General features: G+C 40.7%; 1 protein-coding gene across 1 annotated transcript; it reads left to right on the top strand.

Annotated features, from left to right (window-relative positions):
* The first annotated feature begins 1,157 nt into the window (after nt 1-1,157).
* On the top strand, nt 1,158-25,275 carry itga4 (integrin alpha 4). Its single transcript, XM_041951365.1, has 29 exons — nt 1,158-1,554; nt 2,427-2,621; nt 3,032-3,150; nt 3,768-3,868; nt 5,185-5,317; nt 6,114-6,181; nt 6,596-6,728; nt 9,354-9,439; nt 9,696-9,758; nt 9,848-9,988; nt 10,323-10,431; nt 12,022-12,116; nt 12,233-12,323; nt 12,435-12,480; nt 12,851-13,005; nt 13,399-13,553; nt 13,731-13,883; nt 14,628-14,704; nt 15,262-15,403; nt 16,196-16,297; nt 16,953-17,029; nt 17,374-17,463; nt 18,347-18,434; nt 18,980-19,087; nt 20,108-20,233; nt 20,619-20,744; nt 21,658-21,756; nt 22,070-22,189; nt 23,201-25,275. The coding sequence occupies exons 2-29, from the start codon at nt 2,440-2,442 to the stop codon at nt 23,303-23,305; spliced, it is 3,090 nt and encodes a 1,029-aa protein (XP_041807299.1). The 5' UTR covers nt 1,158-1,554; nt 2,427-2,439; the 3' UTR covers nt 23,306-25,275.
* The last annotated feature ends 283 nt before the right edge of the window (nt 25,276-25,558 follow it).

Here is a 25,558-nt window from a genome sequence, read left to right as displayed (position 1 = left end):
TAAATGGTTGAGTGAACGGTTAGTTAGTTAGTTAGTTAGTTAGTTTATTTCAGTCATAAATACACTTCAAAGCATCAAAAGAAAAAAGAACCAAAAAAAAAAAAATTGACTGAAAAAGGTTCAGGCAGAAGCAAAGCTTATTAATGCCCGCCTACTATGCATCTTAAGCTACACAATTCATGGTATCAAGTGGAAAGAATAAACAAACAAGCAAACTATATATATATATATATATATATATATATATATATATATATATATATATATATATATATATATATATATATATATTTATTTATTTATTTATTTCCCCTTTTTTCAATTACAGCCATAACTCCTAAATATAAATCCACATAATGATTTTTTGAACATAACAAAAGAAGTACATTGCTTGAGTTTGAGATCAGCACTATTCCACAGCTGAACCCCTTTAAAAGAAATACATCTTCTTTTAACCTCTTTTTTAGCTTTTGTTAACACAAATTTGCTTCCATCTCTCAACTCATATTTACTCTCAGACACTATGAAAAATTTACGCACACTGTCTGGTAGTGTTTTATTTTTTACTTTAAACATAATTTGCATTGTTCTATAATAAACCAAGTCTCTAAACTTCAAAACATGAGAATTTAAAAATAACGGATTTGTATGGTCATAATAACCAGCTTTGTTTATGATGCGTATGGCTCGTTTTTGTTGTAACACAATTTTTTCAGTTGTGCTTTTAAACGTAGATCCCCATAATTCCACGCAATAAGTTAAATAAGAAAGTATCAGAGAACAGCAAATTAAATATAAACTTTTATAATTTAGCATGTCTTTACAATATTTTTATTCGGAATTATGGTAGTGTAAATAAAGTGACCTACAAATACAAATACCTCAAAATTGTGCCAAACTAAATGTTTCCAGTGTGTGTTACATCTGTAATGTTCAAGCTCTGTTTGTTTGTTGTTTCTCCGGCTGGATATTTGAGTATTTGCATGTTTCAGTGTTCAGACACAAAATCAGATTACAGCCACACTGACTCCATTCACACTGCGGTGGCGGCTGGGGAGGAAACACCCCGAACACACGCGCGCCAGGTCTAGGCGGACATTGCGGGGTGGAGAGGAACACCGTTAGACACACACACACTCACACACACACACCACACACTCACACACACGCCCGCGCGCAGAGGGAGGACTGGTCCCCATGCGCTCAGTTCTCAGTTTCACTGACTTCATCTCACACTCAGATGAACTCTAGTTTTTGCTGACTTTTCTCATCAGTTTCTTTCACTCCGTTTCATCTCGGCTCACTTTTCCGCCTTGCCTCAGAGACCCCCACCCTCGTGCGCCGCCTCGAGCAACGGGCAGCACGAGACGGTTAACGCACCGAGGAGCAACAGGAGGTTTCACGAGCGAGTCACACCGGGGACGAGTCGGATTTAACGGAGACTTTTTTGGACCACACCGCGGCTCTTTGAGTCTATCTTCCCGGGACTGATTTGACATCTGCCCGGTACCGACTGGACCCCCTCTCTGACCCGGGATAGCTGCAGTGTGAGCGGTAGGCTTCAGTAAACTCCCGTTTATCAGTAGTTGGAGTCGAAACAATGACCAACAGTTCATTAATTAGTGGATTCATAGAAAATTAATGACTGATGATGTTGATGTAGAAAAGTTTTCAGTCATGAAAACAACAAACAAACACTTCCCGCTTCTTCAGTGGACAATTCGCTGTCTTTAACTAAAATGCGTCTGCATTTATGGACTGTAGCTCAGATTGAAACATTGATTTGTGGCTATTTGCTATTTTTATTTTTTAATGATTGATTAATCAATATTAATCCGTAAATAAACTGATGATGATAAGAGTAATCGTTGTCCATGAGTGAAAATGTCCCCAAATCCTTTACTTCAGAAAACGAACTGGTGAGTTTCAGGTGAACTTCCTGATATGGAACCTTTGCTGAGTTTAGAAGAGTCCGGACCAACAGGGCCGGACCAACAAGTTTGAGGGCCCTGGACAAAATTCGCTCTCTGTCAGTTGGTTCCTCCTTTCCGCCTGATTTCATGTCAAAGTCTGAAAAGTGTGATTCACACTCTAATATCTGTCCTTGAATATGTAGCTGCTGGTCTTAGCTTAGCATAAAAGGTTTAAACAGGGTGAACGGCTAGCCTGGCTCTGTCTGAGCTAACTCCACCTACAACAGTTTTTCCTAAATATTACATGGCCAGGAGCAGTTGCCAGGCAACCATGGAGATTCGTGGAAGTTACTGTCTGACAGGTATCTTTGGGAATCTGTAGATCCCCACTAGACGTTTAAATAAAGTTATGTAAATTTGAAAAGACTATGAACAGAGAGCATGAGTCTGTAAAAGCTTGTTCTGATCTAATATGTATTGATTATTGATTTGTGTCTCTGTGGCGTCCTGCAGTGCATCCGCCATCATGCGTCCCTCCGTGGGCAGCATGTGTGTGTGCTACAGCCTGGCCCTGGTTCAGGTCTTGGTCCTGCTCCATCGTGCAGCAGGATATAATCTGGATCAGGACCACAGTCTGGAGTTCAGTGGCCCCCCCTCCTCCATGTTTGGATACTCAGTCCTGCTGCATCGTCATGGAGCTCACAACTGGTCTGGATCTATTCTTTTCATCTAATGCTGAACTGAATTGTATTTAACTTCTGGAGATTTGATCTCACTAATGGAGGAACTACATTTCAAAGGATTATGGGTGTTAATAATGTTGATGATGAATCTTCTCAATCACAAACCTTAAATGGTAAAAAGAAATGACTACTGTCCTGGTAGAGCTGCAGAGATCAACTACTTTAGATTAAGTTAATTATTGTAATGATACTCTATTAGCTGCCATCTCCACTGTGTAGTCGCACGTGTGTGTGTGTTAGTGTATGTGTGTGCATGCTAATTTGCCAGTTCTTGTCAGTGAGAGAAGCTCTTTGATGCCTCACACACAGATGCCATTCACACACTGATGAGACACACAGACAGATCCTGTCTCTCTCTCTCTGTCTCTCTCTCAGGTTGGTGGTTGGAGCCCCAGTAGCGAACTCATCCTCCAATCCGTCGGTTCAGTCTCCGGGAGCTGTTTTCCGCTGCGACATCACTGCTGAGCCTCGCCGCTGCCACCACATACATTCTGGTGTGTTTATGTCTGTCTTCCTGTTTATTGTTAAAGTCTTTTCCCCAGCATTTGACATGCTAACCCATCCCTCACACCAAACGTGTGTACATGGTTGCTGCCGTAGAGGCTCTAGAAAAAAGTTAGTGATGTCTGCAGAAAAGTTGTCCCTGACTCAACTTTTGACCCAGTACAGGGCAACATCATCCGGCAACATGCTCAATGTGCATTTGCACATACCAAGTGTCAAAATGTGTAGTTTGTAATTGCACCTTTTACCTCACACTGTTGACTGTTGCTGCAGGTTCTAGAGTTGTCTTTTGATGTCTGATAAGCCTTCAACCTCACACAGTGTAATGCGACACATTCATACTACAAACCCCTTTCTATTTTTGTTGATGTTGATCTGAACATGACTCACCAGTTATTGTTGCAATATGTTGGTATTGTGGTCTTCTGCCACAAAAGTTTCGTCTTGCTTGTGAGCGGCACTCAGCTGTGTGCCATCTTAAGACCATCAGCAGGTCAGCTGTGGCCTTCAACAGTAAAATACACTCTGAAGGATGCATGTGTGAAACAGTTTAAACCATGAAGTAATTTGTGTGTGTGTGTGTGTGTGTGTGTGTGTGGGTGCACAGACGTGCTGAGCTGCGGGAAGACGTGTGAAGCAGACAGTGATCACCAGTGGCTGGGAGTCAGTCTGTCCAGACAACCTGGAGACAATGGAGGACACGTCCTGGTAACACACACTCTCTTTCTCTCTCACACACAGCTCCATTGAAATGTAACAGAACACATCAGGGTGGCAGAGGGAGCACAGGAGAGCTGTGATTGGTCAGCTGTGGCTGCTTGTGTTTCTTCCTCCATGTTTAGGATGATGATAGTCAAAGGTGAAGACAAAGTGAATAAGAAAAACTACCCAATAATCTGCTGTTTCTCAGGGCCACCACACATATTTAATCCCCTTTCAGATGTGCACCCATTACAATGTATCTGCACAAATGTTCTGGCAGTTTCACATTTCATGGTCATCTGAATAAAAGCCTGAGTCACTTTTACCAAAAAGGTCAGACCAGTAACTTTTCTGTAACATTTTCACACAGCTCTAGTCTGACCTGAATGCTGTCAAATTCAAGTAAATGCTACAGCAGCACAAGGTTAACAGAGAGAGACTAAATGTGCATCTTTTATCACCTTCTTCATAAATTTGTCTCTTTAAGTCAATTTGTAATTAATATTAATCTTTGTTAAGAAATCAATATATGTTTGGTGCTTGTTTAGGCTTTTGTAACTTCTTAAATAGTTTGCAATGTATATCCAACACCTTCTATAATCTTTCATAGGCTATACAGGGTTATGATGTGCACCAGTCAGTAGTGCACCATGAAAGTTGACAGTGTGTCTCCTAGCAACACCAATCCTGAAATGTCAGTCAAACACTACAAAAATTGATTTATTTTCTTTTGAAAAACAGAAGCAGAACAGAACACAGCATTTATTCAGTCAGTCAGCAGCAGAGTAAGTTTCTAAATCCATCAGTGATGAAGCCTGTGAGACAACTGAGACCACTTTTCTTCCTTCTTGCTGTTCTTCAGCAGTGACACAGTGTATCTGTTGCTCCAACCATATGTCCCATCACGTGTGAATGAAGCCATTAGAGAAGATTTACATTTGAAAACGCACTTTTTGAGGATGTGAAAGCAGTATGTAAAAAGATAGATGAAGTTGGCATTGCTAAAGATTTCCACGTCAGAGCGAGGCTATAAATCTAGTAAAAACTAATTACAGCAGTCTCCTCACTGTGATTGTCTCTGTTACAAAGTGAGTGACAGATGTCAACAGGAACACTTCAGGTTTAAAATGAATACATGACAGGACTGATCATGTTCGACACAAACACGCACACACTCACACACAGAGCCGCTGTCACAATGACATGGGTCATGGGAATAACAACACTGTGTTGCTTACTGTTGACAGTAATGAGTCCATGTCACATGTTGTTTGTGTGTTACATGCTGTGTGTGTGTGTGTGCGTGCGTGTGTGTGCGTTAGGCGTGTGCTCACCGCTGGAAGAATGTCTTCTACTCAAAGAAAGACAGTCAGAACCACAAGCTGCCTAATGGCGTCTGTTATCGCTACAACAATGACTTGAGACGCGCCCAACCCATCATCCCCTGCTACAGAGGTACACACACACACACACACACAAACACATATATTATGTAAATATTGGGTCAATCTTTCAGTGTCTCTGTACTCCATATTGCGGTATATCTGTAAAGTTTTCTCACTGTTTCAAAAACATGGTTTTCCTAATTTCCACTCACCCAAAATTGAACAGTAATCACTTTATTCCTAACCCCGTGATACCTTGAGTGACATATGGGCGTGACTTCTGGTTATGTAGCTTACCACAAAGTCTTGGAGACTTGGAGGAAATAACTGATAAATAACCATTTTAGACCTGAAACGGAATGATTGTTCTCCTGAGGGACAGGAGGACAATCTGAAGAAGTAGCCTTTGATAAGCGGGTCAGGCTGTGTTCCCACATCATTTATTTCACACCTTTGAAGTTTATATTGCAACTTGTTATTCATTTTTATTGCTTATTTACACATCCAGCAGTTACAGAGCAACAGTGTTGTTCATTTAGTGTCGTGCTTGTGAACACTTGGCAAAAGTCTAGTATTCACTCACCAAGCCCTGAGGGAAACATTGTCCTTTAGCTGCTCAGTACTGCGCTATGTTCACCAGCCGGTCTCTAACCGTGTCTGTCTGCTGTTCGGTGCTGGAGAGGACATTTTTTTTTTTAAGTTTGGGATTATCTCTAGGCCTCACTTCTTTCATTTGTGTGTGTGAGAGAGTGTGTGAAAGCGGCAGCTGTTGGGTGGAAAACGTTTGGGTTTTATCACCGTATTTGTTGGTCCACTTTCACCTCTCAACATGTCTGTCTCTGTTTGTTGGTGACTGTGTCACGCAGACCACCAGAGGAAGTTCGGTGAGGATTATGGGTCATGTCAGGCCGGCATTTCCAACTTCCTGACAGAGGTCAGTAACACACAGGCAACAAGCCCCTTTAAAATCCTGTTTTGTCTTCACTGTTTCCACCAGCAGACTGAATGTGATCCATCACCGATGTCTTATGTATAGCGTCAGGAGTATATCATGCTTTTACAATCTGGAGCCAGTTTAAGTCATCTGCTCTTTTCTTGTTCCTCCTCGTGGTCTAATGTAGAAATTCATTTCCATCTTTCAGAAAGGAGAACAAACACTGTCAGCTTCCTGTGTTGAAAATGAAAACTCAATTCAAACTTTTAAAGCAACAAGTGTTCCAGAAAATCTGATTTTGTGATATACAGCTAGAGATTTGTCACATGTGCGATAGAGATATGGTAGAGCTCTGGTGGAGATGTAGGTCATATTATGCGATAGAGACTCTGAAACCTACCCGATCTCTCTCAGGATCTGATCATCATGGGGGCTCCAGGGACATCTTATTGGACGGGGTCAGTTCTGGTCTATAACATATCCAGTGGAGGAATGTCAGTGTACCTGGACGACGAAGCTGGAGCTGTCAGTTTTGGAAGCTACTTGGGTAACTAAAACACCTGTTTTTGTACCACTACTACTAATTTATTAACTACAACTACTACCCATAGAACAGGTTTTTCCATGATCCCAGGTTGGTCTGCTTTGTGCCAAGTCAAGCCATGGCTTTACAGTTCGTGCTGATGCAAACCAAACATTTCCTGCTGTTGCTGTTTCACATTAAAAGTTTTCTACTTGCAAACCAGTGGGAAGATGTTATGGGAAAGGCAATGCATTTGTCACCACAGAGCTGTGGAAAAAGACCCTTGCATCATTCCAGCAGAGCTTGCCTGCTCATGGACATTCAAGACATGATGCAACTCACCATCCCATCATGGAAAAACTCAGTCCTAACGCCTACTGCAGCCACTGGTGGTACTGCTACTGCACTATAGCCACATACAGGAAGTGCCAGATACAGTTCCTACTACTGCCACCTAAACACAACCACTGCCCAAGTAAATAATATACATGCTTTTACTGGTAGTACTGGTCCAACCAGCAGTATATCCTTCTACTTGAGTTCATACAGCAACATACAGCAGCTCACTTTATATACAGGAAGTACACACACACACACACACACACACAGTAAATTGATGTTCATTGTGGGTAGTAGTAAACATTACTTGGTTGTAGTTTAACCCCAAAAACGCCACATATTATGAATTTGTTTTAATTTTTAGAAACATACAAAAAAAAAATCCAACATGCAAATGGTTGGTGTCACAAGTGTCGGATATATGCAGACGTGAAACTATAGTGCTGTATGTAAAACACTGATGTCTCAGCAGGATTGCAAGTTTATTTAAAGCAGCAGTCAGAGCTCCAGTCTAAAACAGACCATAAGCCATAAACCTTGCAGTGATGTGCACCTAACACCTAAGCAAATGACTTTGATGATTTGGCACTAAAATTAACCTAAATGCATTCCTTAATTGAGACCATCAGACCACTGTATCCGACACTTTCTGCAAAGCTACATTCTTTTTCATGTGTTTTTCACTTTTAGTCAATTAAAACTTGACTAGAAAAACAGGATGAGATTGGCATTGCAGCGGTTGATGCACAGGTCGACTCTGACACCTTGTTTGCACAGGATGTAGTTTGGAGTCGTCCATCTCACTCGACAGATGCTGCATCAGAGCTTGTGCTTCTCTCACGTTGTACATTCATAGATATGACCAGAAGTGTCTTTAGTTCAGAGCCAGTCACGTAGCTACAGGGATTGTGCATCTGGCTCAGCCGAAACGCCGCTGTGCAGCGTGTGTGTGCAGTGCTGTGGCTGAATGCTTCCTGTGTGCTGTCAGAGGACTCAGGCTGCTGCTGCTACACTCATCACAGATTAGATAAGAATAATACACAGATACACAGACAAATCCTTAATTTGGACTTGTTTATTTGTTGAGTTTCTTGTTTGTTTCTTGAGAAGAATTGGGGTGGGGGCTGTGGGGGTGATGATGTGAGAGGACGGAATGAACTGAGAAAAGTTTTTCTTGCTGTTCATGTGTTACTTATCTCAGTTTCAATTTAAGATTGTGTGGAAGGATTTCAGATACAGCTGTAGCTATGCTGTTTCCTTTCATCCCACCATACTCTGACTCTTTGTCCTAAAATGTTCATGTGTGCAGGGTGTCTGCAGTTCTTGTTGATTTTTAATGAGCATTGAGCATTTAGTTTCCTCAAAACAGGCCTTAAGATGTATTTAAGCCTTAAACATCTTTGCTTGCCACCCGTAGACAACAGTGTTTGTTATAAAATGTTTTAGTATCTGATTGCGGGTTGTTGCGGGAGATACTTTTAAACTGTGGAAAGGTGGAATTGTTTTGATGGTGGAAATTGTAAAAAAATAAAATAATTCTAGGCCATGTCATCCCTGATTATTTTTCATTATGGTTTCATTCTTTGGCTAGTGTCACTGTGAAACAGGTATTAAATTGCATTCTATGTGGTCTTAAAAATTCTGAAATTGTGAACCCTGCAGAAACCCTGCATGCAAAAACTTTAAGTGTTTATATGACCCAGAGGCAGGTTTATTTAATCCTTTAATCCAGGGTTACAGGATGTTTAAGAAATGTGTTTACTGCAGAAAGACAAACACAGAATAAGCACATTTTGTAAGTGCATTTCGAGACACATACTGTCACCATGACACCGTCACCTCTTAGTACTCGTGCTGATCAGGATAAACAGGACGCTGAACAGAAAGGTGTGATGTTCTTCAAATGAAAGTGTCTGTCTGATCTGACTCTACAAGAAGAAAACATGTTCAATGTACCCACAGCTGACACCAGGGACTGAGGTTTGGTTTGGAGACATTTGAAAGCTGTGGTTGTGTTTGTGACACACACACACACACACACACACACACACCAAAGTTGTACAATTTCATTTCAACCCTAACCACTACATGTCAAACCCTTACCATAACCAAAAACATAAGTCCTAACCCTTTTTGGTCAAATGAGAGAAGATAAAGATGCCGACTCATTTGTGTCATCTTCATTTATTGGGTTAGGGGGTTAGGGGAAGAAGCAAAACACAGCATAAAATGGAAATACTCAAGAAAGGTTACTTACTTTCCACAATTGCAAAATCTGCACGTTTGACACTGTGTCTTGCTGCTGTTCAGGGTACTCTGTGGGAGCGGGTCACTTTCTGAGTCCTTCTTCTATGGAGGTGGTGGGTGGAGCTCCACAATACAACCAGAAGGGCAAGGTAGGACCTACCTGTGCACATCTACCTGTCTGACTATTTACCAAATGCACTAAAAGCACGAATGTTTGTGTCCGTGTGTTTTGACCTACTTTGGACCAAATTTTTGCAACATCAGGACAGTCAGACATCCTCACTTCCTCTTGATAATGTTGTGAAGTCAAGTTGTTTTTCAGTTGTTGTGTTTGCTAATATAGTGTGTTGTGTTAGAGTTACGATGGTTGAAGTTAGCGTGCGTGTGTGTCTTTGTGATGGGCAGGTCTTCATCTTCACAGTAGACAACAAAATGCTGCGGGTCGTCTCCGAAGTGTCCGGAAAAGAGGTGAGAAGCCACTTAGCGTTAGCATCCTCCATTCAAAACAATGTAATACTTAGCACTTAGCGTGTGCGTCTTTGTGTGTGTTTGTGTAGCTGGGATCTTACTTCGGCTCCAGTGCGTGTGCGGTGGATCTGAACGCTGATGGTTTGTCAGATCTGTTGGTTGGCGCCCCCATGGCAACAGGCGTCGCCAGGGAGGAGGGAAGAGTCCATGTGTACATCAACGAGGGCCAGGTGAGCACACACACATTTGGACACACACTATTTTAGCACAAAACACTGAATATTAATCTGCTGTCTGGGTCTGTGGAGCCAACATCAACAGCATACTCAAACATCAAGGCTTTTTAGCCTGAATAATGACTTTTTTGAGACATGCTGTTTTGTTGAGCCAACATTAACAATACCAGGACTCTAGAATGTGAAGCAGCTAAATGGAATTCAGCCATCATTTATTATTTTCATTTGTGCTTTTCCTGCTGTGACATATCAACATGTCCTCTGTGAAAAAGACCTAGTGAGACACTTTTGCTGTCTACTAGTTCTTCACAAACTGACTTTGTTACAGGCGAAGCTGAAGGAGGTGGATTTTCAGCTGTCTGGCAGCAACGCCTACGCTGCCCGGTTTGGAGAGACCATTGCTGACCTGGGAGACCTGGATGACGATGGTTACCCTGGTAAGGACCACACCTTCACAGGCTGATCTATTAGCTTTTATTCTGGAGAAACCATTTCAATGATACTAAGCACTACTTTTTCTAATACTAATACATACCATTAAAAATACCATACTTTTTGCCACTCTTAATAGTACTGCAGCACAGCTTCTCCCATGTCTGATAATATTAGTAACTACTGCTTCTACTACTACAGCAAGATACTACTACTCCTTGTAATATTGTATTGCGTTGTAACTTCTTCTGCTGCTGCAAATACTACTAATACTGCTTCTGACAGCACAAGTATTGCAGTATTGCAACACTGCTTCTGCTATTTCTGATGCTAATAAATACTGCTTCTACTACTGCAAAATACTGTTCCTTGTGACATTACTAATAACAGCTTCTTCTATTGCAAATGCAACTAACAACAACTACTTATTATATTAGTGCTGTAAACACTGCTGTCAATACTATATCTATTAGTGTTGCTAATAGTACTGCAGTCTTCTGTTACTACTTCTGATACGTACAAGTACTACTACCCCATGTGATACTACTTATAACAACTGCTACTGCAAATACTACTCTTTATGTTGTTGATACTAATACTACTGTTATTATTACTAATGCTAATACAACTACTAATTGTACAATACTGTTTCTACTATTTCTGGTATTACTACTAACATCACTTTAAGAGCTTTTAATATAATACAATTACTACTGCTGCTTCAGTAGTAGCAGTAGTACTATCGATAGCTGTCTACTGAGCTGTTCTGCTGGCGCAGCTGGGGGTTCATGTCCTTGCTCAACAGCGCTAATTAAAGAGATTTAAGTGCTGCTTGATCACTCTGATCACAAATTAGCCTACAATACTACGAATACTACTGCAATACTTTGGTGACTGCTACTGCACGAAATCCAGAACACACACCACTTGTGTACTTTAGGTTTCTTTCCAAGGGGCACAACCCACCCACCACCACCACCAACACTAACTGCCACTTCCTGATAACAGAGAAACATCACTGACTTCCCCATCTATGTGTGTGTGTGTGTGTGTGTGTGTGTGTGTGTGTGCGGGAGAGAGAGGGAGAGGGGAGTGGGGGGACAGAGAGATAGAGAGAGGTGGAGTGTGTCATTAAAACTGTAATGACAAACTGTTGCTGCTCTGCAACTGAACCTGCCTTCTAATCTGCCACAGCTGTATAAAAGGCTGTGTGTGTGTGTGTGTGTGTGTGTGTGTGTGTGTGTGTGTGTGTCACTCTTTGTTAAAAAAAAAAAACAGTTTGACTTTCAGACCCCTCACATCTTCAAAGGACTCAGGTTAAATATTAAAGGGCCATGCTGGTATTTTCTCATGTTTATGTACTGATCCTGAATGCTTTCATCCTGTTGAACATTCCAGCGAGGTCCAGTTAACAATCAATCGATTAACATTAACAAAGGTTCAAATCGCTGAAAGTTTCATAGAAAGAACGATATAAAGCAACGACTGTCAGGAAAGTAGGAAACAAGTTGAAGATAGGCTAATGGACTGGTGAATGAAGACAGCAAGAGTCCTCACAAGTAGTACTATAACCTTATGTGTGTTTGTGTGTGTAGATGTGGCTGTAGGTGCCCCACAGGAAGACGACCTAAGAGGAGCCATTTACATTTACAATGGCAGGAGAGAAGGCATCTCATCAACTCCATCTCAAGTACAAACACCACACTTTATTTTCACTTTAGGAGAAATATTCATATGAGGATTCCTATTAAATTTCAGCAGAAATGACTTTTTTGAGTGATATCCAACGTGTGTGTGTGTTTTCAGAGGATTGCAGGATCAACCCTGGGTCGTGACCTCAGGATGTTCGGCCAGTCCCTGAGCTCTGGCATTGATATCGATAATAACGGCTACCAGGGTAACCTAAACTGTCACAACCATTTCCTGTGTCACAACATCTGCCATAGTGTTCATTTCTATTCTCATTAGATCTGCTTTAAACCAGGTTAAACTCTCTCTGTCTCTGCAGATGTGGCGGTTGGTGCCTTCCTCTCTGACTCGGCCATCGTTCTCAGGTAAAACAACACTGAAGCCCTCGCCTAGAAATGTCCTACTTGTAGTTCTGTCTTTTATGGAGGTCTACAGCTTCCTTATTTTTTTATTTGGAAGGAAATTATACTGCAGGGAAAGCAGGACATCACACAAAAGGATAACCAAAAACTTCCAGATATCATATATTATAGATAGTATTGTGGATGGAGATCTTTGCTTTGAGGAATAAGATTTTTTAGAAGCAGATTCATGATCGCAAATAATAAAATCTGTCATCTCTACAAACTGTTTTCAATTCATACATGAAAATTACCAAGAGGGCATCATATGACTGTATTTCAGTTCAGCCAGCATGCTGTAATACTTTCTCTGAATGTGTCCTGTGTGCTGTAGGACCCGTCCGGTGATTCAGGTCAGGGCGTCTCTGGCTCTGCCTGAGCAGATTGACCCACAGATGATGCTGTGCCAAGAACACAAGACTCCAACTGTGTGCTTCAATGTAACCGTGTGCTTCAATGTCAAGTCCAGACAGTTCAGAGGAGCTGTAGGTACTGTAAACCCAGCTGTTGTGTACATATAACTTTAAGATGCGTATTTAATACAATTTTAGATCCAGTCTGCTGATGTTTAAGATTATAGCTGTAGCTAGTTAGCTAATTAAGATAACAATCGCTCAATGAGTTGGTTGAAATTACTGTTTCTGGCTAAACGAGAGCTGTGTAAAATGTTCTTACAAATGCACATGATGGCAACATACATGGTATCGTGCTAAAGGACAAGGCAAAGGTCAGCAGCTTCACCAGTTAATGGTATATGTAGTAAACATGGGAATACAGACAATCAGAATTTGGGGAGGGGCTTGAACAAACAGTCAGTTATATTGTATCATTATCATGTACAACCTACCCACTGATATTTAAGGTTGTTTCTCTTCCCTACAGAGCTTCAATATAATTTGACCTCTGACCTCCTCCATAAACCATCCTTCCCTCATCGTTTCTATTTCCATGGTAACGGGTCATCCAATAGCACAAGGGGCCGTGTGAGAGCACGACATGGCCAGCTCACCTGCACAACACACGTGGCTTACCAAAGGGTAACACGCACACGCGCGCACACACACACACACACAAACATATGTTGAATTAGGTTAATGTGGGTGTAATAACATGTTACTGATTGCATTAGCTGTAATGATGTTAACATGCTTATTGTCTTATTCTGTAATGCTTATTCTTCCTAATGTACTTGTGCCTGTTTCTGCCTCTTACAGAAAGATGTGAGGGACATTTTTACTCCGGTCCAGTTTGAGGTTTCCTACAGTCACAGAGAATCCAACACCCAAAGAGCCTCTTCCAAAGCCTTCTCTCCATTAAAACCCATTCTGCAGCAGAGCGCAGGACACCAGAACACTATCACCAACCAGGTACTGACCAGTAGTGACACCGGCTAGTTACCAGCTACTGATAACATCCACCAGGTACCAGCTAATGCTAACGCCAAATAGGTATCTAGGTCTAACTTTAACAACATACCACCAAGTGCTATCACCTACTACTAACCATCAACCTTAAATTGTAGGTTCGCATGTTTTCAGGTCAAAGTTCAGCAAAAACAATTTTAACTCCTAACTCTTTGTAATTGCCCATAGTTATAACTTCCTTATTACTGAGAATTTGCTAGAAATGAATAGCAGCCTCCAGTTAACTTTTAGGTTGACATATGTTTACTTATATTCACTACTGCTACCCACCTCCATGTGCACTTTGCTGTGGCTCTCTTTCCTGAGCAACAAACTGGATTAAGAATAATGTGAAAAAAAGTCTGTTTTAAAGAAAGGAAACAGCTAATCTGATGTTAGCTCCACCACACACACTGATAATGACTTCCTGCTAATCCAGATGTGTTTACAGCTGCAACAGACCATCTGCAGCACATTAACCAACATCAGTCATCTCATCCTGTGTCTACACCATGTCCCGCTGACCAGGAAGAGTTAACATGCAGGAATTTACAGCTGGTGTTAGTCATCAGGACATTATTCATCACCTCCAATACTAGGGTCAGGGGTCAGAGGTTACATTAGTAATCTGTAATATCAATTGCTCTATTCATTTTTATTATTGATGCCATCTATAAGCTCCTCGCCTCTTTCACTCACACTTTTCAGACGTGGTTTGCTCGATCCTGTTCTCTGGTGAACTGTTCGACCAACATGCAGCTGTCAGCTGAACTAGTGCTGCCACAGTAAGAACACACACACACACACACACATTTAAGACAGGTCATTGTGGTGACTTATCTTGTGCTTTATGTACAAGATAAGTCAAGACCAACCATTCAGTTCTCTAAAAAAATATAGAGTGTTGAAGCTATTCACCTCTCAGAAGCTAACACATGATGTTAGTTAGCTGGCAAACTGGGGAGGAGATCAGTCAGCAGCAGTGCTTTTATTTTGGTTCTGGCTGGACCATGCTGTTGTTGTGTTCTGTTGTGGGGGCGAGGGGGTACGGCATGAAATGTGCTTCTATGCTTATTCAGGTTTCTTGGCAAGAGTAAGATGAGATGACTGATATTGTTCTTTTTACATGTCTGTTCGTGTGTATGGATTAAACAAATGTGATATGTATGTGTTAATTAGTGAGTTTCAAAGGTGCTGGCAAGCATATTATTTAAATATGGGCCAGGTTAGCAGCATCCCCCTGTTTTCAGACTAAGATAAGCTGACGTCTCCTGGCAATATTTTTGTTGAACTTGGTTCTGACTGAAACATCAGTGTTTTTTACCGTGTTTTTTGTCATCAGTCAGCAGCAGTTCTTTGCTCTTGGCTCTGGAGAGACCATCATGTTGAAAACTTTGCTACTGAACTCTGGAGACGATGCCTTCTTGCCAAGACTGACACTTCGTTTCCCCGGCAACATCCACTATATCAAAGTGCTGCAGAATGTGAGTTATCATCGTGTCGATGGGACAGCTTCAGGAAATTGGTCGATTTTAAAGTTATGATCCTTAAGATCTCAATCCTGGTCGATTTGACACCCATGGTTACTGGTGGTAACAGCGGTTGGTTTAATACTTCAGCTACTGCAAACAGTCATTGAGCAGCTGTCAGCAAATTATTTACCTTTTCCCATCATTCCTGGAGACTTGATCTTGATGCATGATGCAAGTAGTTTTTAACACAAGAGCAGGGCACACAAGAGTTGCTTAGCTTTCTGAGTAGTTGGAGTTGTGCAGATGTGCAGATCTAACATCAATAAAATTATATATTATGCTGAATTACTTGCTGCATCATTTTCTGGGCATCCTTCATTTGTATGGTAATCTGAATCCAGCACAGGAATGCCGAACTCCTGCACCTTTACTAGTATCAAAAACTGGGTCTGAATGCATGAAAGTCCTCAATGACCATTGTGTAGGATTTAGTGGCATCTAGCGGTGAGGTTGCAGATTGCAGCCAAGTGAACACGACCAGTGTTTGGTTTGTGTAGAAACATGGTGGTGCATCATGGTTGCATGTAAATAGCTCATTCCATGGTAAAGAAAACACAACAGTTCTTGTTGTCAAGTGCTTATAGACGAATGAAAAGACAATTCTTAATATTTTATTTAATTTCTGCCAATATATCCCCCCTAAATCCTACACACTGGACCTTAAAGGATTTTAAGTTATAACTAACAACACATATAACTCATTTAACAAAATAAAAACTACAAACTGTGTGTCTGTATGTGCAGGAGGACAATGTGGTTAGTTGTGATGTCACAGAGGAAGTCAACAGTACAACAGTGGACGTTGATTGCGGCGTCACCAGCCTCCTCCTCGCAGCCCAAGCCCAAGTAAGCCTCAATCACACAATGCTATTGAAATAGACTGAGGGTCTGCTTTTAGGGGCTTTTAGCTAAATGCTAAAGTCAGCATGCTAACATGCAAATGTTTACCAGTTAATGCTTACCAACATCCTCATCTTATTTTAGTGTGTTAGCATGCTAAAATGAGCTAATTAGTACAAAACAGTACAGTTAATGCTGATGGGAACGTGACTGTGTTTGCAGGTATCAGGGGTAAGGGCTAAAAAAGATAGCTAATATTGCTCCTCAGTCCAGTCTCAACTCAAAACTGCCTGAAGTTCAGAGGCCAACGGCCGAATCCAGCGCATCTGTACTTTTTGTTCTCTAGCTTTTGTCTCGTCAGCAGATATTTGTTGTATTTCCATCATTTCAGTTGTTTTTCTGAGTAAACATTGTGAAATAAACTGTTGAAATATCCCAGTTCCCCTCAGAAAAAGACTGAGCAGCAGTTTTAACGTGGGATTTCCTTTAACATGTTAAAAGGTAAAATAAAGATATTAAACTGGAGTCTACAGGAAAGGAGAAAAATGTAAAAATGAGGACAATCTAACTGATCGCCCTGATGCTGCTTATCATTAAAACAGAGGTTATAAGAAAACTAAAAACCATTTGAGCTCACAGACGCCATTCCTGTCTCTTGTAGCTGTCCATCATCTTCCTTTTGGACGTTAGCCAGAACAGCACACCTGGTGACATCATCATTCACGTCAACACCAGCAGGTAATTTCAACTAAAGTGAAAGTATAGAAGCATTCTCAGTAAAATAAATGTAAGTCTCAAAAGCTCAAATCCATAAAGCACTAATTGTGAAGACTTTTTTCATCCACAGTGTAACATCAGGATTTAAGAGGATAAGGGCAAACAAATCTATTTGTATGTAAAATTATTTGTGAGATGGAATTTGTTCGGCACAATTGGAAAGTGACTTATTATTGAACTGAACTTTTAAGAAAGCTTAAACGCTAGCATCCTTGTATTGCAATGGATGAGTTCATCTGTGAGTTAAAGATGAGATATTTGCAGGTTAACTGTGTGTTAATGTGTTTCATCTGTTTTGTCTTCAGTGATAACTATGAGAGGGAGGAGTACCTCCATGACAACTCCATCAGTCTCCCTCTTCATCTCAAATATGGAGTCAACGTCAACATCCACGGGTGAGTTGGCAAACATTGCTCAAATATTAATATTAATTCTTTTTATTATTTCATTATGCCCTTTTCAAACCCAAGTTACAGTCTAAAAAGGAAATTAAGACATAAATAAAATGAATTCAAATTCATTTTTTAATGAAGTGTAATTCAAATAAAAATTTAAAACTAAAGTAAAATCAGAATATGCTCTCTGATAAAAGTGTGTAATGTCAGAAATTAAAAAGATGTTTACTATGTAAGACATGTGTTCCAGTTGCAGCTGGAGAGGCTGCAAATAAAACGGCCGGTCACATGCAGTGCCTCACAAGCCAAAAGGCATAATTCAGAGTCAACAAGCTTAATAAATGATTTTCAAACAGTTGAGATGACAAATTTATTAGTTTTGTTTACATTTTAAGCATTTTAATATTACTGCAAATGAAGTTATACATTATGAGATTAGCTGCAAAGTCAGTCAGTTTTGTATTCTCTTTCCCAATGGGCGCTGTTCAACACACACTGATTCAATTCCAGCTTCCTACTGATCCGCCTAAAGCTAATACAAGCAGATGAGTGTAAAAAAGGGCGCAGGAGACAGAATCCTAAAGCCAATGAAACAATGGGATTTGTGAGTGAGCACACACGAGGGAAGCTGACCCTGTTTTCCATTTCTTACACTGTCAATAGCTGCCACTCTATTGCAACCTTGTAAGAAATAAAGCACTACAATAAGTCTAATGTTTGTGTTATCAACTGGGGGATGTGTTTCAGTACTTTTGGATGTGACTTTTTCTAACTTCTTCCTGTTTACATTCAGTCGTGGTGTGGTAGCCTCGTAGGACACACCATCCATTATGACATTATTAGCCACTGATGTCGCCAGCACTGATGTCTGTCTGTCTTGCAGTTTTGTGACTCCCACCTCATTTGTGTTTGGAGATGAAGATTTGACTCCAGTTGACTGCTACACTGAAAGATTCAACTACACATACAAGGTAAACGGCAGTTAAATCCCAGGCCCGCATCATTTACTCCATAACAACACGACAAAGAGGAAAAAGGCGCGAAGGCCTGATCACAGCAGCATTTAAAAGCATTCCATGGTGAAATCAATCCATTTCAGTGGATATCGCCACAACGACAAAGTAAATCTGCGCAAACATCACTGAGTCTGATCTGTCACAGATATAGATGCAGTCAGTGCATATGTTGCATGCTATCTTCAGCTCATGCCTCAACAGTAGGTACAGTTTCACACCCAGTAAGGTGTCACCAGCTAACCTTCACTGCTTGCGGCCTGAACTTCTAAACTTCTTCCACTTCCTGTGTGGTGCTTTGCTGAAACCTCAGAGGCCAAAAGTGCTTTTGCAGTCTCTCTAAACTCCAGTTTTTACTTCTGGTAACAGCCTGAACAGAAACCCAGCATCTATCAAAAAACTTCCATAGTTGGCCCCTTTGCATAGTAAAGTGGTGAATGCAGGAGGGAAAAAGTCTAATCTAACCTCTCTCCTGGTACACTTGTTGTTTTATCTGTCTGCAGGTGCTGAACTCTGGTCCCAGCAGGTCTGTAGATACTGTGGTTGACATCGCGCTCCCAAAGATCCTCACGCCTTACAAACACAGACTGCTGCAGGTGGTCGACTGGCAGGTACGTCCAATACTAGCAATTAGCAACAGAAGTAGAAGTAGCACAGTCAGTTTAAAAACTGTTTCTAGCATCTGTGTGGTTCCTCACAGGTTTCTGAGGATACATGCCATCTTTGTCAGTTACTGGAGCCAGAGAAATCTAATTTAGGTAAAGAGGGCTGGAGTGGAGCTGAGGTGGGACAAACAACCAGTAAAAAACATGGCCTAGTGTAACAAAGGGAAACACCTTTAATTTAATCTTAATTGAGCAATGATTCTGAAAATCTCATAGTAGAAGTAAAAGGATCTACTGAGACCTGAATATGATGTAGAATCAAATGTATTGACTTTGTATCTCTAGAGAGATATTTTGGATATGCCCACTCACTGGAAGACAGTGAAGCAGAAGAACCGCAGCATTAAAAGTAGTTAAACCCCAAACTTAACTTACAAGAACAAGAGATGGACAGCAGACCGTTCAGTACCTGCTTTCACCAGCAGGTGTCAGGATTCATCAGTTGTGTATTTTTAAAATTTCTTTGAGAAATATAAACATGTTTTCCTTTTTTCATAAAAGAAGACAAGTTTTTAAATGTTAAATACTGTCTGAAGACAAGCAGTTGTATTAATAAAATGGTTTTAATGGAAAAAATCAATATAAATCAGGAACTATCTGATTAAAAAATAATAAAACAAGAGTAAGAAGCTCTCTGGACATTTAATGCCAACTTTCAAAACTTCAGAAAAGTTTAAGATACTTTGCGCTACAGTCAGATTTTGTTCAGCACCACAAACAGTGTTCATGTTTGATACTCAGCCCTGGGCTTCACACAGATTATGGTTTTTGGTGGTTTCTTTAAGACACTAATGCATTGGCTTCAGCACTCAGCCACGGTGGTTGCTGGTGGGGTAGTGGCAGTAGTGGTGGTGGTAATAGTAGTAGTTGTGTTTGTAGAGTTAGTCATAGTTGTGGTAAAAACAACAGATAGATAGGTAGTAAGAGTGTGTATATAGTATTAATATATTCATTCCATCTCTGCAGTCATCGCATGGCGTGTGTTCGATCAGTGACACAACGGTTTCAGTCATTGAGGACTGTGATGTCCCTCAAGCTTCCTTCATCAAACAGCTCGTCTTCTTCTTCTCCTCCACCTCCACCCGCAGAATGGTACACACACACACACACACACTCACATACTCACAGACACACACACACGCGCGCACTGGCAGTTGAATTGCTCATAGAAATGCTGGGAAACTGCTTCATTGATTAAACTTTTAGCCACGCTAGCTGCGCTCTGTGGCTCTGTACATGGCAGTCAGTCAGTTGGTCGCCCACTCAGAACTGCAGGATGTATTACCATGTAATTTTATACAGACATTCAAGAATCCTCATGACTTTGGTGATTATGGCCATGCTAGCATGAATAAAAATGTGTGACCAAGAAAGGGAGCTGCTTGAGTTGGAGTCAACATTTGTCACTCCACCACCCTGACTACACACCGACCTACAGTGTATAAACTTCAGTCTTTTCTCGTGTGTGCGTGCACAGTTTTGTGGCCGTGGGGATCACCTGTGTGAGCGATTGGTGTGTCGACTCGGTAACCTGGAGGCAGGGAGAGAGGCCGTTATCCAACTGGAGATCAGACTGAACCCCGCTGTGCTACTGCAAGCTCCGGTAAATCACACACACACACACACAGATCACTGTTTTCACTCAGACTGAATCAGCTCTGCAGAAGATGTATATTTCCCTTCAAGTCTCTTCCATTTACATGTAACTGCAGTGATCGTATGTCAGGATGTGTATTAGACTAGACAAAACACTGGTGACCTACACTCTGTACTGTGCCTGAATGCGTCCCGTGTAGACATAGATGTAGCATTAGCTGAACTGCTAACGTGCTGCTTTCACTATGCAGCCTGTGTAGAAACGATGCTACACAGAAAACTGATCCACTGAGAAAAACTATCCTAAACTGATCTACAGTCTGTGACACAATGCTTCCTGCAGCCACAACAATAAAAGCCACAATCATTGCTTTTAACTGGATTATTATGTAGTTGCAGGAAGTGGTGAGTTTCATCTTATTAAAATTACTAAATTAGTCCTTCGAGGAACAGTTTGAGGCAAGCAGCTTGTCACATACTCATAAACAATTAATTCACATGTAAAAACAATTAAAGATTCAAATACTTGGGCACACATACAAACGTCAGTGGCAGTGGCCAATCCATAGCTGGCCAACAATATCAAACACCACTAAAACACATCTATGTGAAACCCTCTATTAAGGCATCAATTAAGTCTCATCAAACTGTGTCAAACATGCAAAAGTGCAAGCTCATTTATTGATCTCGACACAGGTGATCATAAATAAAACCAAACCTCTGTCTGTTTGTGGCATTAGCATAAAGTAGTCATATAGGACATGCATTCAAACATTGCATTAATAACTGGACAATGGACAAGTTGTGCTTGTTCTCTCTTGGTCTTCTGCAGAGGTTTTTCCACTCAAACCTAACCAGGCTGCCTTACATATAGAGAAACAGGTAACAACCGCTTATGTCTGTCTGCATCTCTGCCTCAGGGTCGTCATGGTATCATGAGGCTGGAGAGCACCGCAATGATGCTAAATCCCAGAGAAGATCCTCACACCAACCTCATCCATGGACAACCTGTGGCAACGGTAAAATAGCTCGACACCAGTCACAACCAAGATTCAGCAACACTGTCAGTCAAACTAGACCACATCTGGAACAAGCTCAGCTATGTGTTTACACTGCTGTCTGATTTGGGTCACACAGACCCAGCCCACACTGAATCATCATCATTATCATCAGCTTCATCCTCATCAAACCTGGAGTTCTTTTCAGCTACAGCTCACATAAGTGCACCATCAAAGCCTCATGGGAGATGTGGTTGTCGAATGTTTACACAGTAATCTACTGTATATTCTAGATGTTCCTAATAATTATATATTGTATGTGGTGCATTTCCAGGTGGTGGTGGAAGCTCTTTTCACACAGAAACCCTCAACACTAGTGAAGGTCTTCATCATCGTCATCAGTTTAGTCTTGGGTCTAATGATCCTGGCTGCTCTCATCTGGTGTCTGTGGAAGGTAATTTTTTTTTTTTTTTAACTTAAACATATGTCATAAACAAATATCTCTGATTTGATGACACTTAATTGTTGAATTGAAAAATGAACTTGTCATTTGCAGAGTTTGAGACACAGACGATTATATCTGCAGACAATATCAACCAAAATGTAGCAATTAGACTGTTGTAAAGTTGCTTCAAATCTGAACAGATTTGCTTTGCTTGTAAAACATCATGTGTCACTTGGTGCATTTAACCCTTTCTCACTTCTGCCGTGCTTTACTGACAACAGTGTATCAGTGTATCACAATACAGTGATACTGAGAACTACAGCATAACAATATAATGGTACTGCTAAACTGCAGTCTATCATAGTATAATGGTACTGCTAAACTGCAGTCTATCATAGTATAATGGTACTGAAAAACTGCAGTATATCACAATATAATGGTACTGCTAAACTGCAGTCTATCATAGTATAATGGTACTGAAAAACTGCAGTATATCATAATATAATGGTACTGATAAAGTGCAGTATATCATAATGTAATGTTCTGATAAACTGCAGTATATCACAATATAATGGTACTGCTAAACTGCAGTCTATCATAGTATAATGGTACTGAAAAACTGCAGTATATCATAATATAATGGTACTGATAAAGTGCAGTATATCATAATGTAATGTTCTGATAAACTGCAGTATATCACAATATAATGGTACTGAAAAACTGCAATATATCATAATATAATGGTTCTGATAAACTGCAGTATATCACAATGTAATGGTACTGATAAACTGCAGTATATATCATAATATAATGGTACTGATAAGCTGCTGTTTATCTCACCATAGTTGTCAGTGCATCATGACATGGTAAAACACACATAAATCATAGTAAATGCAGTGTATCTCAATGTAACCTACTGATAATGCACAGTACGTCATGACATAATGGTTGTAGTAGCAACACCAGGTTAATTTTTTGACTGTACGTCTCTGTCCACTTGTCTACCCGTGTGTCTCTCAGGCTGGGTTCTTTAAGAGGGACTTCCAGAAGAAGGAGGAAGAGGAGTTCAGGAGAGACAGCTGGGACTACGTTCCTAAAACCGAGAAAAGAGAGAGCACTTCCTAACGCCGACTGTTACCTCAGGCCATGACCTCTGACCACAGGATAGAGTTCACATTGTGACCGTGCAACAGTTTTAATGAGACACACATGCTGATGGATGGATTTCTGCATATGACAACAAGGCAACCCAATTTGTCCAAAGCAGCAGAAAGTACTCCAGACTCTGTCGGATGGTTTGAAGCCACACTCATAACAAGTCAGCCCAGTTGGTTTCAACACAGGCTTGTCCTGACTCTGATGAATGATAAAATGTCTCAAGTGAACGCCTCCTGAACACACCTGAATCTGACTGTGCCTTCTAAACTATTTTGCCTGATGTGCCTTCACAAATATAGACAAGTTCAAAGACTACAAAAAGACTCCAGCGATGGATGGATGGAGGATTAATAAAAAGGGAAGTGAACCTGAAACAATCAAATCTGGACCAATTAGATGGCCTTGGGAATCCCTGGATTGTGGCATCACCTGTGACACTGTTATTGATGAACTCCATTTTGACTCTCTTAAGAGGAAACAAACCAGAGGAAGTGACTTTCTGGTGACCTTCGATCTCAGGGGATGGAAACCTGGCCTCTGATTGGCTCATAACTCTGTGTCTGTGTACATTACCTTTCCAGATGTTTGTTTACCTGCTGACCAACACTTTAAGCACTGGCGACACACAGAGAGCAGACTCACTGCCTGTGGTCCATGCCCATAGTTCATGAAGTAATCCAGTGATGGCTGCGGGGACGTGCTTTTACAGTCAGGGAGTGAAGTGATAAGACTGCTGCCTTCTGTGCGATGACACAGACTGATGCTAGCAACTATCAGGGTCAGTGTTTTAATGGATGCCTTCATTTTTTTGCCCTTTAGCCTGGCTGTTATAGACTTTTTGTTATGGTTTTTCTGAGTTTTGGTCCTTCTAAAGGCTCAGTCACACCAGCGTTGAAAACAGTGAATTTCATGGCAGGCAGAACCACTTCATTTCAATGAATTAGCGTGGTCAATGGGTGGATTTGCTCACATAGGCGAAGTAAATCTGTGCAAATCTTTTGCTTTGAGCTCAACTTTGCCTTCAGCCTGTCAGTCTGATTTCACACTTCCTCCCTCTTTTTCTGATCCGTTCTCTGCTTGTGCTCTGCAGCTGTGCACCGCCGCTGTGAGGAAGCAGTTCACGGAAATGTAGTGGAAAATGGGAAACCGCTTTGATGTGTGCAGGAAAAATTGAGAATGATGTACTTTCTGGCATGACAGACAAAAAGGAGTGCTTGTCTTCCAATATCCTATAAGAACAAATATCATGTGACATCATGTAAGGTCTGAATATGTTTAGTTGTTTAGACATCAGTGAGATACAGATTTTTTTAATCTACTGTTCTTGGTAACAATTATGACATTTTCACATGAATGTTCTTGTGGGAGTTCTATAATAATAACAATACATTTAATTTATAGAGCACTTTTCAAGATACTCAAAGATGCTGTCCATGATGAATTCAGCAAAAAAGAAGCAGAAAACTGAGCGCACATGGTGAAGTTTCCTGGTCGACACCTTGGTTTGTAAAAAGCTTCAGTGTCGCCACAGTGAACTGCTCCCAGATCTGGACTAAACTGCCAGTGTGAAAGTACAGTCAAAGAAGTTGGGTAACACAGAGCCAGCAACCAATTGAGCCACAGGGTTGAATGATGGAAGACTACTTGAAAATCAGCTTAAAAAAAAAAAAAAAAAAGTTTATTAAGGTATTTAAAATATTCAGATGCATTGTTTTAAGCGTCTGTATTTTGTGAATGCAGACATTTAAAACAACTGCTACCCTCACTTCTGCTCATGTATGTAGTACAAATGCACATCACACAGATAGATGTTTTTAATATTTTAATAAATGAGTTTGTTGCTGTTTGTTTTTTTTGTGAAGTTGTTCTGCACTGGAGAGTCTCACTGCTTTTATCAACACATTTGCATTAAAATGAAGTATTTTCTATTTAAACAGTAACTTGTACTTGTTTTTTCTCACCAAGACCACAGCTGTTTCTCTAAAAATCTGCATGATCTCAATAAAAAAGCTTAGTAAAAAAGCCATATTAAGTAAAAACAGCTCTGTTACAGTCAAATATAAAACTGTGAACACACTGGGCTCATCCAGTCTGGTTCTGCTTGTGGTGCAGCATTTGTACAGAAAGCTGCTCCACTATCACCAACATGCAAACACTATTCGAACAATTATCAATACACTGAGGACAAGCGGAGAAGAAACTTTACTTTAAAGTTTATTC

This window comes from Chelmon rostratus, chromosome 13 (assembly GCF_017976325.1).
Source record: "Chelmon rostratus isolate fCheRos1 chromosome 13, fCheRos1.pri, whole genome shotgun sequence".
Lineage (NCBI taxonomy): Eukaryota > Metazoa > Chordata > Actinopteri > Chaetodontiformes > Chaetodontidae > Chelmon > Chelmon rostratus.
The sequence above is the reverse complement of the archived record's forward strand: the minus strand, read 5'-3'. Positions and strand labels throughout refer to the sequence as shown.

Coding starts and splice junctions, on each gene's coding strand:
- itga4 (XM_041951365.1), top strand. CDS start 2,440: ATGCGTCCCTCCGTGGGCAGCATGTGTGTGTGCTACAGCCTGGCCCTG. Junction 12,481..12,850: donor GACTCGGCCATCGTTCTCAG/GTAAAACAACAC, acceptor TGTGTGCTGTAG/GACCCGTCCGGTGATTCAGG. Junction 13,884..14,627: donor AGAACACTATCACCAACCAG/GTACTGACCAGT, acceptor CACACTTTTCAG/ACGTGGTTTGCTCGATCCTG.